Source organism: Staurois parvus, unplaced genomic scaffold (assembly GCF_062004578.1).
Source record: "Staurois parvus isolate SC_StPar_1 unplaced genomic scaffold, SC_StPar_1.0 ptg000009l, whole genome shotgun sequence".
Lineage (NCBI taxonomy): Eukaryota > Metazoa > Chordata > Amphibia > Anura > Ranidae > Staurois > Staurois parvus.
This window is the reverse complement of record NW_028317805.1, coordinates 4,914,066-4,932,423: the sequence shown is the minus strand read 5'-3', so window position 1 is coordinate 4,932,423 and position 18,358 is coordinate 4,914,066. Positions and strand designations below refer to the sequence as shown.

The 18,358-nt window shown below is 39.9% G+C and overlaps 1 protein-coding gene across 1 annotated transcript in view; it reads right to left on the bottom strand.

Annotated features, from left to right (window-relative positions):
• The window catches only part of TCERG1L (transcription elongation regulator 1 like), a 244,115-nt gene that overhangs the window by 209,932 nt on the left and 15,825 nt on the right, over positions 1–18,358 (bottom strand). Inside the window, exon 2 of the mRNA XM_089669320.1 lies at positions 15,251–15,394. Coding sequence (XP_089525446.1) covers positions 15,251–15,394 — 144 coding nt within the window. The remainder of the gene's footprint in view (positions 1–15,250; positions 15,395–18,358) is intronic.

Sequence of the window (18,358 nt, the reverse complement as noted above, 5' to 3'; positions counted from 1 at the left end):
AGCCACCTAAAGCATATTGAACCCTTAAAGGATATCTAAACCCAAGAATAACAATTTTAATAGAATGCAGCTTACCAGATGTGGTGGCTGCATTAGTTTTCTTTTGTCAGGCTAAATACTTTTTCAGCAAGTATAAAAATACCTGTAATCTTACCAGAAAAGCAGTTTCATTGTCATTTCTTGTGAATTGATCTTGAAGCAAAAATACATGTCATCTACTATTATTCCCCATTTTCTATGTAATGGTGATGAAGAGAGGAAGACCAGCCTGGGAGGACAACCATTGTTCCCACTATAGATACAGTGGAGTTAGTGTAGCCGCTCATGGGCATGAAGGATGTGATTTGCAGGATTACCAGATGTGAATATTCATAAAAAAATGTTAAAAAAAAGGCTAGGGCTGTTTTCAGCTGAAAGACAAAACTCTCTTGTTGGAAAATTGTACAACTGTAAAATTAGCCATGAATGAATGGCTCTGTTATGAATTCAGATTAACTAGGTGGAAACTTAGCCTGGCTTCACATATATGTGGTGCGGTATATCGCATGTGATATGTGATTCGCACAGGAACCGCACCGTATTCCTGCGCAAATCACATGATTTGTGTGCGGTGCGATTGGAGCCATACATTTTGTATGGCTCTAATCGCACCGCACCAAAAAGGTGCAGGACCCTTTTTTGGGTGCACACTAGAATCGGATCAAATGGGTATTCACGCCTGGGAGAGAGCATGCAGAGGGGAGGGAGGGGGGTGGGGTTTGGGAAAGGGAGGGGAGGGTCGGGAAAGAAAATAGTTTTTAGAAGGGGAAATGGAGAAATGTTATGGATATTTATATGTGTTTTGTCTCCTTTGATGGATATTTGTAATAATATGAAAAATCAATAAATATTTAATTTAAAAAAAAAAATGGGTATTCACACCTATGCGATCCCATTCTGCACATTGCACCGTGTTTTGCGGACCACTTTCGGGGTGTTGTTAACTTAACATACACACCCACAGTGGTTCGCATGGACATGGTGCGATTCTGATGCATTGAATTTGCACAGAAAACACTTGGAATTCCGCACCACATCAGTGTGAACCAGGGCTTAGGGATACTTATGCAGTTGATAAAATAAATGGGGTCTCTTTGATGGGATACTTACTTTCCAGGGCATTAAGGCCAGGCTGCAGAAGAAAATTTGTGTGCCAGTCTATTTGTACAGGGAATTTTAATATAATCCATTACAATTTGTTAGGTCATGCACTATTCTTTATGGGCTCCCATTAGCTGCTGTAACTTTAGTGTCTCCATTCCATTCTTTGAGGAGACCTAGGTCTTTTCTTCCATTTGCATACAGCGTTTTAAGATATTGGTTACATTTATGTGAGTACTCGGCTATCACCAATGTGTTCATGTTTCATGCCATACTGTATGTATTTATGAATACTTATTTATCTTGCAAATAATTGCAATTTATTCCCTAATATAATAGGGTCTCTTGAGGAAGTCAGTAAATGCAGAAACACATAGAGACGGCACCCAAATTGTCTTCTGCAGCCTGGCCTAAGATATCTGTAATATTGAATGCATACTGTATACTACTTTATCCAAATATTATGAATATCTATTGGCTATGGCTGAGCTGAATGAGTGCCTTTTTTTAGGGAGCCCCTTAAATGCAATTTGAAACTGTATTGGGATATTTTTATGGACATATGGATTTTTAAGCAATTATGAATTACATTGTCTTGAATTTTAAATCAGTTGAGTACTCACTATTGGAGTTAAGTATGGCAAGTCCTTTATACTTCATTTTTTGTCTTTCTTACTTGTTTATGGATGTGGTGCCACATCAGTGATTTATGCTCCATGTTTTTCTATATACAATAATACAGTATAAGTGGGCTTGTCTGTAAAGTTAATATCTTATATGAATCAAGAGGGCACATGTCACCAATGTAAATTTATATTGTTTTTATTTAGATAAAAAAAAATACTTGTTTTTGCAATGAATTAAAAACTCTTCTACAGGTCATCCACATCTTGATCATCTAAATCCATTACAAACTAACAGTTTAGCTAAAATATGGGTGTATGAACCCCATATAGGGGGATCTCAGGGTATGATTAAGGTGCAACCGGTCACTGACTCATATTTAATAGTGGGGTACCTCTTAAACAACCAAAAGGATTAGTAAAAACTCTTGGGAATCCAGTAATGGACTACCCATCAAAGTAACTTCACAAGAGGACCTACCACAGTGTAACCAGTAAACAAGCTTTGCTGAGATCATAAATCAGAAATAACCAAATTAAACCAAGGCATATAGGTTCTCCAATCACCATTAAAATCCAAGGATTGATAACGTTATCACCTTGAAAAATACTTGAGCCCGGGCTACCATCACATACACACAACCAACATGCATGCACATCAAAGGATAGGCACTCCGCGAAAAGTAGCTGGAGCAGTCAATCCAGGATAATTAACCCGATCATCAAGCGCCTGGAGTCAGGCGATTTGGATCCATAATGAAAACCAACAATACATGAAGGAAAGGTGTTGGTTTCACCTGAATATGAATGTTTTGGCACTTAGATAGAAAGGCAGCATAAAAGCAGCAAGTATAGCTTATTTGCAAAGGTCCATAGTAGGTGGCTTAGATAGACCAAAAGGCACATTGCAACTATATTCATATACTGCAATGGACTATGGCTTGAGTCAGACCTTGAATCATGACTAAGGGATACTGATGTATTTTCAGACTACAATAAGTCACAATGCTTTTAAACGGTAACAGTGTTCTGTCATAGTGACAATTACCCTCTGCTGAGTTGTTGTTAGTTCTGTGTATCTTAGGTACTGGTAATTAGCACTGACCATCCATGTTTGATAAAGCCAACATGAGCTACAACAAGCTGGGTCATGTGTACCACATGGAAGAAACAGCTTAAGCAGAGGGGTTAGTAGCAGAGAATGGAAAGGCATCTCAAGTGGGTCACATACTCAGAGCATGGCTAGATATTAGGTGCAATGAGTCAAGCAGACAATCCATCCAGCATAGAAATCCGGCTTTCCAAGACGACAGGTGGACATCCGCACACTAACACACAGTATTGCCCATGGACTCTCACTGCTCTGATGCCAGGTGTGCAAGTTTCCAGGGTAATTATCCATGATTCTTCCACTCACTGTGCTGTCTCATATGTGCTGTCAACCGTTTATGCTATATGCCGCTTATTGCCCATGACATTACATGCTTGAACAGGCACGCTGCCTACGTCAATGTATTTTGCCCACGTGACCCTGAGCTTCGTCAGGACTGGATCTAAATCCATTCCTCTTCCTTTAGGAGTGACTAATGTCCAATTTTGGCAAAAAATAAACTTACTGCCATATAACTTAATCAGTTCACATTCATCTGATCCACCAGTGACCTAAGTCCTACAACTGAAATACATTGAAGTATATATAGAGCCAAAATTGTTTTTGTCTGTTTTTTTCATAGTGAAGGGAAGGGTTAAAAATCCCAACCAGGCTAATTTCCTGTTCCTGTCTCATTGGGGAGATTTACTTTAGCTTCCTGTCCTGAAGGCACAATGGGCAGAGAGAGCAAATTCCCCAAAGTGAAGGTAATTCCAATCTTAGACAGTGGTCACTTGAACATTTGTCCCAGTTTGATCATTACACTCACTTCTTGCTTTTGTGACAACTCTAACATTTTGGATTTGCTCTCTTGCAAACTATTGCAAATTAGTCTATGATTCATATCAAAACTGAAGCTATCCATCTGGATAGAGTAAGTAAATGTGAAGAATTCTGGCAACTTTGGGTGACTCATTTTCTTCCACCTAATTTTGAGGAGTCCTTGTTACTACCCTAATCATATTGTTGTGCCATTTACTTGCTTTGTGATGTGTTACCCACCTCCAGGTCACTTCCTGGGAATACACACTTTCCTCTACTTTTTTTATTCTCCCTTTTCACTTTTCCTGTCCTTATTCCCCCTTCCTTTTACTTCTTCTATCTGACTATCTAAAGAATATTTCTTCTGTCTGTAGAATCTGTTGATTTGGTACTCACATGTATCTCATCATTTCAGTTTACCTCTCACTATTAGAGTCTCCCGAGAATAAGAGACCCCCTATACCTTCTGTTGGGACTACTCAATTCATTGGATATGCTCAGTAATTCCAAGAATCCATTGTTGTTCTTCAACAACATTCCATTTTATTATGCTACTCTTAAGAAAATGGAAAGACATTGGATGGAAATTTTTAGGCACCGTAAACATTATTAGTGCAACAAGAAATACATAAAAACAACACATTTTATTGTGTGAAATATGTGAAGGATGTGGCACCATGCTATTTGGAAGCATGGACTGACCATATTTGCAATAATATGCTAATCTTGTCCTTTCCTCAGAGTAGACTATTGTTATGTCTGTTGAACCTGTGTTCTTTTTATTCTACTGGGGCATAGCTAGTGCTTGTTATACGAGCATCTTCTTTCTGTGTTACCCTTACCATATTACCTCCTATGTAATCTTCTATTTATGCAATAAAAAATGTGTGCAAGAAAGGGTAAATCTCCATAGCTGGGACTGAAACAGCAATAAAATAAATTGTCAGAAGGTTTAACTTTTCCAAACACTATCAAACCAAAAAAAAAAGTTTTGCCTTTATATATATATATATATTAAATAAAAAGTGACACAACGGAAAACCAAACCATACAACATTTACAGTAGATGTAATAATAAAGTAATTAGACACTAGAGCATATTGGGGGTCTTAGAAAGTTCCTTTCTTCAGGGATTTAAAAGTTGAAAAGGCAGTCTAGAATTTCAGATGATTCTGTCATAAAAAAAAAAAAACTCATGCAGCTATACGGACAGTACAGTGGTTAAATGGTTAGCACTTTCACCTGGCAGCACTAGTCGTTGGTTTGAATCCCAACCATGGAACCACCTGCCTGGAGTTTGCATGTTCTACCTGTGCCTGTGTGGGTTTCTACCGGGTACTCCGGTTTCCTCCACACTCCAAAGACATGCTGGTGGGTTAATTGGTTCCTGTCTAAATTGGCCCTAGTATGTGTATGTATGAATGTGAGTTAGGGATCTTAGATTGTATGCTCCTTGAGGGTTAGAGACTGATGTGAATGTATAATATATATATGTAAAACACTGTGTCAATTGATGGCGCTATATAAGTACCTGTAGTAATAATAATAATATGTTCAGGTACATAGATATACCTCCAGTAGCCTCTAATGTCCTGCTTTACAGCCACTTCCTGGGATGTTGTGACAAGCAAGGCTCCAGAACAGTTAGAGAATCAGCTATAAAGTAGGGTATTTGAGGCTGTTGCATGTACCTCTAGGTACCTACACTTCCAATGTATACATTTTTGTGAAAAGTAGCTATTTTGTGAAAAAGTGCCTCTTCTGGGCCCAAAATTTTCTCTGACCCCTATAATATAAATTTCTAATAATATAAACCCATAAATTGCTGTTTTTAAATAGATTGTTGATCCAGAGAGTAGCTGATTGATATGGAAGGCCAGGGAGGATTTTGTTTTCCCTGTTGGAGCAAATTGGACCATATTTTATCCAGACATTTTTACCCTCCTTTGGAATAGCTATGGGTTTTTATTGTATTTATTTTTATTTGGTTGAACTCTATTTAAAAATAAAATGTCTTTTATAACCTATGTAACAACGTAAGGGAGGCTCAACAACACTGTAGCAGTGGCTGGGTTTTTTGTCTCTAAAGAGTTTCTTTATGCAGCTAGACAATCTATGCAAGTGATGCAGAACACCAAAGAGCTCATTATTTATTTTCTGCTAAACCCAGCAATACCCAATTAGCCCCAAAATGGATAGTATATGGAAAGCATTACTGAAATACCCTATTCCTTGTAAATCTTATTGCCAAATATAAAAAAATGGCTCCTTGGCATATTCTGCCAAGTTTGCTTCCTTAAAAACACAAATTATTCTTTTCTTTCATATTTTCTATTTAGAGAAGAAATGGGTGAGGTGGATTCTAAGCTGCCATAAAATGAGATAACCTAGTGGTGCTGCAAATAATCAATATATGCTGGAAACAATGCTCTACTCAATGAATCTCTTTACAATTCCAAAACTGAAACTGTACATATCTTTGGAGACACATTTAGAGGAAATAACCTATCTTCGCTGTTGTAGAATAATTTCTGTTTACAAGATAAATAATGGAAGAAAAAAGTGGAACTCTGGTCAGCCTTTAAACATAACTTTTGGGTCCCCCACACACTCGGCATAGATATGCTACAATCCCGATATGTAGGTGGGTGTACAATGGCCATGTATACAAAGCAGGATGTCTGGCGAGTATTACCCTGATTTACATCCCCAGACTACACAACCAGTAGACCACTATTAAATGAAGATCCACTTTTAATGACTCTCCAGAGTTCAGCTGTAACTAAATCAAAAACAAGTGCCTCCATGGTTAAAGTTCATTTCATGGTTCATTTTATAATCAAACATTTTCTCTTGCTAAACACCCCACCTCTCATATGTATTTAAATAATTTAAAATAACAAAGCTAATGAGGGGCTGTTTCTTGGGACAATGCCATTTAGGAATAGGATAGTGTAAAGGAGGTTCTGTAACCTTTAGATGCCATTTAAAGCTCATTGCTACCTTAAAAAACAACATTATTTAAATTTCCCAATTGATTCCACTGGCAAAACTTCACCAAAAATCTTCAGATTTTTGCCAAAATTTCAGTGTAGGATTTCTAAGGACAGGTGAGGAGAGGGCACATTAAAACTTTCAAGGAGAGAGTATTGCTCAGTGTGCAGGATTTCTAAAGACAGGTGAGCATAGTGCTTCCAGGGACCTCCAGAGACCGCCAGAGACCGCATTGTGTCACAAAGTACAGGGCTCAACAACATCTGGACAAATAAGACTCAGGCAAGGATGGCTGATCTGAGCGCAGTTTTAATATTGTCACTGATTGCTAGGACAGTGCAGAGCCTGCTCCAACATCAGACAGCAGATGGACTCAGATAGCGCCTAAAGCTGCCAGACCAAGACAAGAGTCAGGTGAGAAAAGACTATCCGTCCATGGGACCACAGGTAATAGTTCCCCCTTGCGCCGCCATAGCAAAGTAAGAGCAGCACACGTCTGTAGGACTAAAAGGAAACGGATCAGCTTTATAGATCTGTGAAAGTATACCCCCTGGGGCCAAAAGCATCAGATGCTGGCACCCAGGATCTCTCTTGTGGGCTGAAGCCTTTCCAATCAATTAAATAATGCAACTCGAATTTTGAATCCAAAATAGTATGAATTTCAAACTCCTCTCAAGACTCAGCAGAGAGGCAGGATGGCTGAACTGGTCTGGAAAATAGGTTGACAGTTAGTGGACTCAGTAAAGAGACAGGGAAAGAATTGGGGATACGAGAATGGGAAGGAAGAGATCATTTACAGTATAAGTAACAGAATTGATTCTGGACAGAACACTAAAGGGACTGATAAAGTGGGGGGGCAAACTTAATGGAGGGTATCCTAAAGCGAAGATTCTTCTTAGAAAGCCAGACTTGATAACCATAATTAAGTACATGCAAAGCTCTGGCTTTGGCTGGCTTGCAGTAATGATTTAAAGACTGGAGACCACATGGATTTTTAAAGAATGGAGGAAGTTCTGACTGGTGCCTTGGAAGAAATCAGAAAGAGAAACAAAATCCAAGAATGATTCCCTGAGACCACAAAAAAGACACTCTTTATGGAACTAGAGTGAGCTAAATGTTGAGTGCAAACTCAGCCCGCAGAAGTAGATAAACTCAGTCATCATGGAGATCTGCATCCAAAGTTGGGTCAGAAGCTGAAGAAGGCCTGAGCTGGCCATGGCATAATCAAAGTAGGGTAGCAGCAGCAAACGATACTTGGCTAAGCTCATCAAATGTGCATCAGAAGGAATTGATTGATATACAAGGTAATAAGATCTCCACATTCCCAGAAGGTGTGGCCCAGGCCGGGGCATCATCAAATAAAAGGAAAATTATATGTATGTCTTCTTGATCTGGCCAGGGAAAAAATTGTGAAAATGGAGCTTGAATTTCATGCCATATTGGTTCAAAAACCCTCTGCAGGAAGACGGATCACTGGACTACCACAATGGAGATGGTATGAGCAGAGTGGAGGTAGCTTGGACCACAGAAGGCCCAGGTAGTGGAGCAGGAGGGCTCAGAGGTCCTGATTGACGTGGATGAACAGTCTCTGAAGTTGGGACTTGGGTCAATACTTGGGAGTCCAATCTTCTATCCATTGCCTGGAGAGAATTCTCTTTATGTAAATGTGCATCTGCAGGGTTAATGCTATAAATCTGGCCCATTTGTTTATTCCACTTCTTTTCGGCATTATTGCCTCCTTTTAAGTCATACATGTTAACAAGCACGTTAACCTGTTGAATGTATATGTTTTTTAACTCCTGGCTAAGGAGTCTGATTGATTGCCAGTGAGAGGCATCTTTTCAACTGAATCTTTGAACTATACAGATTTATTTATGATTATGACTAAGTAGAGCTATTTTATGTTACATCTCTGCAACTACTGGACTATGAATTGAGTTATTTATACTCAAGGGTAGCACTGACTGATTCATTGTAATTGTTTTTTTATACCAGATTACTGGTGGATCGGTCTAGCTCAGTTAAACTGCTGTTGGATATATTAATTTTATCTCCTACAGTGCACTGAAGTAACCAGCTTGTGTATTTCTTGACCCTCTTGAAATGTTTCATTTAAATTATATAGTGTTCCTGTCATTTCATTCTACGTTGTTTGCCAAGTATCTATATATAACACTAACAAACATAAACTGTTGTACATGCAGTATGTGTAACTGGCAGAAGAAAGCCAACATTTAGGGACTTAGCTACACAGGGGATTTTTAACTGCATAGCAGCCACAGATTAACCCCTTTCTGACAAGCAACTATTTAACAAAAATGGAATCCAGTGGGGACTGATTATTTAATATATACTCCATATATGCAAAGCACTGCTTAAATTGACGGTGCTATATAAGTACCTGTAATAAATAAATAAATACGTGTGAGTTAGCGAACTTTGATTATTAGTTCCTTGGGGGCAGGGACTGGTGTGAATGTACAATATATATATAAAGCGCTGTGAAAATTGACAGTGCTATGTAAGTACCTATAATAAATAAATATGAAGAGTTTATGATTTTATTTTTTCATGGGTCTAATTAGAAAAAATTAAACCAACATAGTCTGTAAATCAGTAGTGGACACTCTAATAACAGTGCTACTCACCAATAATTTTTTTTAAAACACAGTTAAAAAAAACAAATTAAAAAAATAATCACCACACAAAATATTAGTGTTTTTATTGCTGTTTCTGTAAGGTTACTCCCTCCTCATTAGCATTTTCCTAGCAAGCACATGAAAACTTTAGTGCAATTAGCTTGCTCCTTGTGCTGCTTCTCACTCTTCCATTCCAAGCTTAGCTGTACAGCAAATTTCAAGAGGTTGGTACCAAATTAAATTCAGGGCCTTCCATGAGTTGTTTTTAGCAACACACCTAATGATTTCTTAGCCTCTTTTCATCCACATAACACACATGTGCAGCAGCAAAGATACGTCTATGAATGGCCAAGGTGTCTGTACTGAGAGCATGCTCCCAGCGTGCTCCAAGCACAGCAACCAAGCTGTCATAGACAGCTCCTATGACTGGCAGCTGGTGGGACCGGATCCCGATAATATGACTACTGTCAATCACAGTGGTCATATGATCAAGCAGTCCTTTCTGCCTTCAGGGCATAAAGACCTGAAAAGACCCTGTTAAAGAGATCCAAAAGAAGGGCAAGAATGAAACAGTGTTCAGCTTTAACGAATCTTTTTTAGCTGCTCCAGATCTGAGGCCCTACACTTTCCAGGCTGTTGTTGCATTCAAGTAAGGTATTGAACATTTTTTTAATCAGAATGTGGAAATGTCAAGCTGACTGTACAGTAATGTGTTTCATAACTAAACACAACTTTCAGTGTTGGCAGCTTGACACTGCAAACAAGCAAATTTCCATGTGCAAAAATAGTACAAATTCTGACCGTTTTGGTCAGACCTTTGTGATCATGTTTTATTAATGAAGGACGTGCAAGCCACACAAAACATGTACAAGGAAGTTATACAAAGCTTTTTTATAGAGATAGAAATCACATGCAGCTTCAAAGATGTGGCTGCTAAAATTTCATGTTCTTCTTAAATTAGAACAGAAGACAGTTCAGCTACAATGGTTCACAAGCATATGATTTGTAGTTTGAACTTTACAGTGAACCTAGGAGAGCCATAAACTGTCGTCCTTCTCCTAGACTGAAACCCTTCTGCTTAGCTTTCCAAATGATAAATAGAAAGGGTTATCCAATCAGCTGATGACAGAGATGACCCAGTCCTATATCTATAGCAGAAATGTGGACTATTTCACTAAGTAGTTGACCAATGTGAGTGGATTACCAGATCTTTATCTTTTCAGTAGACAGCCTAATGATACCTACAGGCATAAGAAAGTGTTCACCTGATTCTGCCATTTCAGTCAGACAGCAGACATTTGTGTATCTGTAGGCTTACTCCAATGCCTTCTAGTCAAAGCAGTTTGATGAAAATAAGTTGACTGGCCAGGATAGGTTTACTTGGTTGGTTGCCATTGCTTCCCTTTACACAGTCACCACCAGCAGCACTGCCAGCCCTTGGCACAAAGATACAAAGTTAACTAATGCAAATTTGTATGATTGTTGTTTGAAAGAATGATTGCTTGCCAATCTAAATTCACCAAGAACCTTTAGTAATGGTGCGGTGCTCAAATTTTATGGTTTTAAGTAGTATACTGTACATGTAGACTTTTTGAACACTACTTTTTTTTGCAGTTACTTGTCTTAGACTTTTATTGAGAAAAATATTTTATTTTGAAGCACTGTGGATACCTCCTCTAAGCACTGATATCACTTTAGTCATTTGTACGTGTTCCTTTTTGAATACTCCCAGAAGGATCTCCATTCTAAGACACTCTGTTAGTGCTTTGTGGCTACAAGTGTATGCAACTTAGAGCTCTACTTTTACTTGCACCCTTCAGGTTAGCCAGATAGGCTGGTTTGTTTTTTTATTTTTAGGCAGAGGCTGAGCAGCAGCCTGGGATGAGTCAGCTTGTGAGTGAGGCAGGAGTTCACCTGAGGACAGGTTAGGAGGCTCAATCAGGTCAGGGCTTCTGGAGCCCTCCCACCTCTCCAGAAACCTGAGAGCTTTCTGGAGGAGGGGTGGAGGAGGGAAGGAAGCCCAGATCTGCATGTTTGAAGGATCCCCTGGCAGGATGCTGGGCATGGTGACCAGGGCAACCTTCAAATGTGGCAGAGCCTGGGGAGCAAAGAGGTAGAGTGTTGGGTGGAAGATTAAGTGAGAAGCTGAAGTTTGGAGTCTGGGAGGAGTCCCGGAGAGGGGGGTCTACCTATGGGCAGTTGCTGGAGAAGAGGATCTGCACTGTGCCATCCGGAGCAGCAGGGAAGCAGCCAGACCATCGAAAGGCCTGAAGGTAGCCACCAACCCACTAAGCTGACAGAAAAGGACAGTGTGAGTACTCTTGCATCCCCTGGGCCAGATAAGAGGCAGTCAGGTTTAAAACCTGACTAGCTGCTCATCTGGGACTGCTGCTTTAAATTGGCAGCTTCTGGGACCCCTTGCCCAAGGATACCCTCAAGGCAGCTGGGTAAAGAGGAGGAATCAGCCTGGGTCTGAGTAATTACACTGAAGGGACTTTAGCACCCCTTAAAGAGAGACTGGTACTGTCCACATTTTCTATAAATAGCTGCTAAAGAGTTTGTCCTTGTTTTCTACTATTCCTCAGGCATCCCATATACCCCTAGACCCTATCCAAGTATAATCCCTTAATAAAATCATAAAACCAAGCTCAAGGACTATTTAATGACTCCTGTGTGCAAAGTGTGGAAAAATGCATGTTGCCTGGCTATGCAGAGCTTAAGGGAGACCCACAATTCAGCAACTACTAAGGGATAGTGCTACATACTCTTTTAGAAATAGGCCACAAATGATTTCCCTCTGACTAGCAGAAATATCTGGATGATAGGGAATTGGTTGGTTTTTTTTGCATATAATTGCTTGTACAACATTCATTTTATTTGTTGGTTATAAACTGAATAGGAAATGTTCTGTTCTTTTAGTTCTTTCTGTTTGCTGCTCCATTAATAACCAGCAGAAAACATTATTTGTATATCTATCTATCTATCTATCTATCTATATTCTATATGGCATCCCAAAATAAAGGATAATAATTTGCAGTTGGACCACCTTTTGGGACTATAAAAGCTTCCATTCTCTTGAGATTTTGGAGTGTGTCTGTGGGAATGTATGTCCGTTCATCCAAGAGAGTTCAGATACTGATATTAGATGATGCTGATATTAGATGAGAACATCAGATCATCATGAGTCAGTGTTCCATTTTATCATAGGCATGGTTCATACTAGCCGACTCCAAAGTCACACTATTTCCCATGCAACTTTGGAGTATGAATTTTAATGTGACCTTGAGTGCAATTTTGATCCGAATTTACACATGAATCTAAGTTGCACCGAAAGTCGCACCAAAGCCGTACAGGCACCTTTTTGAAGTTGCTGTGATTTTAAGTTGCACCAATTTGGATGGGTACCATTGAAGGCTGCAACTTGTCATGCAACTTGTCATGCAACTTTAATGTCCAAAGTCACATGACAAGTTGCACAAGTATGAATGGAGCCATAATGTGTCTTCAAGGAGTTGCCTTTGTGTGCAGGAGCACAGTCATGCTGGAACAAACATGGGCCTTCCCCAAACCATTACTACATATTTGGAAGTGCACTATCTGAAATGTCTTTTCACATTGTAGGCTCAACTGGTAGTGGCATTTGTAAATCATGCATAAGACAGGGGCACACATGATAAGACCATACAGGTTTGTATTGTACTTTTATTCAGCAAGGCAGTAAATATACAGTTTTATTGCAGAACGACTTAGTACAGCAAGTCCATAGCATAAAACAAGAAGCATATCTGCTCGTCAGAGCAACTTATTAAACTCAATATCTGACCTAACAAGTTTCCATTTAGTCAGTACCCCAAAACAAACAGGCACACTTTTTTGTGTTCTGCCAGCTTGCACCTTTTTCACCCCGCAGCAGGCTCCTATAGAAGAGAGATTGAGACCTGAGCATCAGTTAGCTCACATACACTCACGGGCCACTTTATTAGGTACACCTGTTCAATTGCTAGATAACACAAATTGCTGATCATCCAATCACATGACAGCAACTCAAAGAATTTAGGCATGTATACGTGGTAAAGACGACTTGTTGAAGTTCAAACTGAGCATCAAAGTGGGGAAGAAATGCAGATTTAAGTAACTTTGAACATGGCATGGTTGTTTGTGTCAGACGGGCTGGTCTGAGTATTTCAACAACTGCACAACCATCAGGTCAGAGGAGAATGGGCAGACTGGTTGCTGTGACATTCAGATGGTAGGGTCAAAATTTGACATAAACAACATGAAAGCACTGATCCATCCTGCCTTGTATCAACAGTTCAGGCTGGTGGTGGTGATGTAATGGTGTGGGGGATATTTTCTTGGCACTAGAAAGGTGTACCTAATAAAGTGGCTGGTGAGTGTATACAAAAGCTTGTAGACAGCTGAGACTAATAATGAGGTCTGGCTACAAAGATGTGAAACTAGGGATGGAGGCTTATTTCATATCCAATACTCTGTAAAGCCTCCTGGCTCCAGTTCCCATATCAGGACTTGTTAAGATTCTGAGAAAAACAACTATTTATTTTTCCCTATCGGTCATAAACCTTGGAGCCCCTCACCATGTGTATGTGGAAAACCAAGGCAACACATATACACCATCCCAATCTTGCCAGTCAGTGCTGCAGAACATACATACACTATATTGCCAAAAATATTGGGACACTTGCCTTTACACGCGCATAAACTTTATTGGCATCCCAATCTTAGTCCGTAGGGTTCAATATTGAGATGACCCACCCTTTGCAGCTTTAACAGCTTCAACTCTTCTGGGAAGGTGGTCCACAAGGTTTAGGAGTGTGTCTATGGGAATGTTTGACCATTCTTCCAGAAGCGCATTTGTGAGCTCAGGCACTGATGTCGGACGAGAAGGCCCGGCTTGCAGTCTCCACTCAATTCATCTTACCAATTCATCCCAAAGGTCCTCTATTGGGTTGAGGTCAGGACTCTGTGCAAGTCAGTTAAGTTCCACCACCCCAAACTCGCTCAACCATGTCTTTATGGACCTTGCTTTGTGACCTGGTGCTCGGTCATGTTGGAACAGGAAGGGACCATCCCCAAACTGTTCCTACAAAATTGGGAGCATGAAATTGTCCAAAATGTCTTGGTATGCTGACACTCTAAGGGGAACTAACTCACTACAACTAAGGGGCCAAGCCCAACCCCTGAAAAACAACCCCACACCATAATTCCCCCTCCACCAAACTTTACGCTTGGCACAATGCAGTCAGGCAAGTACCCTTCTCCATCAGATTGCCAGACAGAGAAACGTGATTGGACACTCCAGAGAACACGTTTCCACTGCTCTAGAATCCAGTGGCAGTGTGCTTTACGCCACTGCATCCAACACTTTGCATTGCACTTGGTGATGTAAGGCTTGTATGCAGCAGTTCAGCCATGGAAACCCATTTCATGAAGCTCTCTATGCACTGTTATTGTGCTAATCTGAATAGCACATGAAATTTGGAGGTCTTTAGCTTTTGACTCTGCAGACAGTTGGCGACATCTGCGCACTGTGCACTTCAGCGTGCGCTGATCCCACTCTGTCATTTTATGTTGCTGTTATTCCCAGTTGCTTCCACTTTGTTATAATACCACTAACAGTTGACCATGAAATATTTAGTAGCAAGGAAATTTCATGGATGGACTTATTGCACAGGTGGCAATCTATCACGGTACCACGCTTGAATTCGCTGAGATCCTGAGAGCAACCCATTCTTTCACAAATGTTTGTAGAAGCAGTCTGCATGCCTAGGTGCTTGATTGTATACACCTGTGGCCATGGAGGTGATTGGAACACCAGAATCCAATGACTTTTGGCAATTTAGTGTATATAAATCTATTTATTTATTTATTTATTTATTTGATACACTCATCATAAGTACAGTTCATATCTCAGTAACACTCACTTTGCAGTTTGGTACTTTCTTTTCCAACCAACATTTCCGTGCATGTGGAGGAATGGTGGAGGTGTAAACATGTGGAAATACAGGAATGATTTCTATACTGGAAGATGGAGAAAATCCAAATGCAGAAGGGTGAGCGCCAATCCACTGTAAAAAAAAAAGAAAAAACAAATTAGCAAGCATGCATTAATACATTAAAGTGGAACTTTAGTCAGAAAATGAAGTCTGCTAGATCACTTCAGGCTGGCTCCTTTTGTGAGTATAGCTATTTAAAACATTAAAAATAAGTGCCTATACCATTTTAAATCCAGTAATACACTGTCTTACCCTGCTCTGCACATGCTCAGTTGGGCACTGTGCCACAAATGTAAAGACTAATCTGCTGACAGCCTAATGATTTACTGCTGCTTAGAGTTCTGGGCTTCAGCAAAATGGCAGCCTCCAACAAGAAGAAACAGGAACAATGCAGGAGGCAATTTACAGCACACACTCATTTTGGAAACAAAATTATTAATGTGGAATATATGTTCCTTGCTAAAGGAACAAGTTTTTATTGGGTATAGTTCCACTTTAAGCAAGACATTAAAGATCATTTCTTGTAATTGGACTTAGCTGTCATGTAGGGATAGTACAATATGTTCTCTGTCCTGATCATCTTCCAGATATAATAGACACTTGGAACATACTTGTACCTTGCAGCCCTTGGCATATGTGTATAACAATGTCCCTTTGTGTGGGTTATGAGCTCCTTGTCAGAAAGCAGTGAATATTATTTTTAAAGTCAAAGGAAAGAGCATTTTCCCAGAAGAGCTCCCAATGGACTGTACAACTCAACAATCAGTTAAACGCAGCTTAAATTGAAACTAAAGGTTCACATTTTTTGTTTTAAAAATAACAAACATGTCATATTTACCTGCTCTGTGCAGAGGTTTTGCACAAAGCAGTCCAGATCCTCCTTTTCTTGGCTCTGCCCACTTCTTGGCTCCGCCAATGGCTCCCACTGCTGTGTCAGCCAATGAGGAGGGAGAGACCTGGCAGAACTGCTGCTCTTGTGCATATCACTGGATCAAGATCGGGCTTAGGTAAGTATTAGGGGGGGGGGGGGTCACACACTGAAGGTTTTTTTACCTTCATGCATAGAATGCATGAAAGTAAAAAACCTTCAGCCTTTACAACCACTTTAAGACAGTCTAGTGACTTCCTGTTTTGCGCTTTTCTGCTGAATTTACTTCCAAATGTCAAGCGGTATCCAGAATAGTAAACTAAAAAGACCTATTTCAAATACTATATTTCTGTGCTTCCTCACGTGTGGTAGCAGGTATCGGCCTTCAAGTACAGTACATTTATTTTATTTATTTATTTCAGGTACTTATATAGCGACGTTAATTTACACAGCACTTTACATATATATTGTACATTCACATCAGTCCCTAACCCTCAAGGGGTGTACAATCTAAGGTCTCTAACTCACATTCATACATACACATACTACGGTCAATTTAGACAGGATCCAATTAACCTACCAGCATGTGTTTGGAGTGTGGGAGGAAACCGGAGTACCCGGAAGAAACCCACGCAGGCATAGGGAGAACCTGCAAACTCCAGGCAGATGGTGCCGTGGTTTGGGATTCGAACCGACGACCCTAGTACTGCCAGGCGGAAGTGCTAACCATTTAGCCACTGTGCTGCTCAGTGCATAATACAACAGGCCAAGAATATGAGGTGGGACCCAACAGAGCACTACTAAGAGTGGAGAATAATAATAACAGATCTTTTCAGTAATTATGGTTAGAAAACACCAACCAGTTTACCAGTTTTAAAATTACATGTGAAACACACAAAAGTTCAGTTGTTTAATGTACATTCTAAAATTCTGTTACAGGATTATCAGTGATCTGAGTGAGAGGTATGACAAAGATGAAGCCTGCAGTATCTGTATCAAGAGGAGAACAGAAAACACGTGCTCATTCCAAGTTTAATGTAACAAACAGAAATGGATCACATTATACAGATAATTACTTTCTTTATAGTGGCAGTGCAGGCCACATGGAGAAGAGCATCAATGTGAGTTACCATTACTAACATATAGGATGCTAAACAGAGAAAGTGAATGTGAAAACAAATACAAAACTGAACATAGATATCATAAACCAAGTGTGACTAACCTGTACCAAAAGGAGAACAGAAAACACGTGTGCTCACTTGCTCATTCTAAATTTAATGTGAGCTTAGTGGTTGTTAGTCTCCTGAAGTCACTCTATAAATCATTAGAGCTCCCTCTAGTGGCAGCCTAGAAATAGCATTACTCGGAGGTTTATTTATCTACTTGCTACAAAAGCAATGTCTTTTAGGAAATGTAAAATAGATCAAAAACCTACCTACACAACATTTTTGTTTGGTCACCCACCAAATATCATAAAGATCAATGAGCAAACCAGAAAAAAATTGGTTTGCTAGAGGTTTAACGAACCCAGCAGGAAGTCCATGAACCCCAAATATATTGCTGATCCCTATAGAGGTTTATGGGAGGCAAATCTTGCAGTTTTTTCTGGCCCTTGTCAAGGATAATTTGCAATCTAGGACACTGGGCACTGCCATGGGCAACATAATATATATATTTTTAAAGATACCATTCATGGGGCCTTGCATGCAATGCAAATATTTTAAAAAGAATGCTTGGGGAACGACTTAAAGTTTCATATAAAGCTATAGAACATTTTGATGCAATCCTTTTAGAGTGACACTAAAACGTATGGGGGAGGGAAGGGAATGGTGAAGCCCCTAAAATTCAAACCAGAATATTATCTAGGTAGCCAGCCTGGACCACCAAACATGCAGCTTCCCCTTCTGAACCTTACCTTTCTACATGCCTTTAAATATTGAGGGGCACTTCACAAACGGAGGTGGCAAAGCAACCTCCATTGAAAGGTATCATGTCGCACTGTTGAGGGATAAAGGCCTGTTCCCCATATCCTGTCTGTGGGGTTTGTAGTGGGGAGGGAGGTTTTAGGAATCTGGAAACCCCTTTAGAATAAGGGGGCCTCCAGATATCATGCCTTCCAGAGGATAGAGTACAAGGTAAATTAATAGGAGTACATTACTTATTCTTCC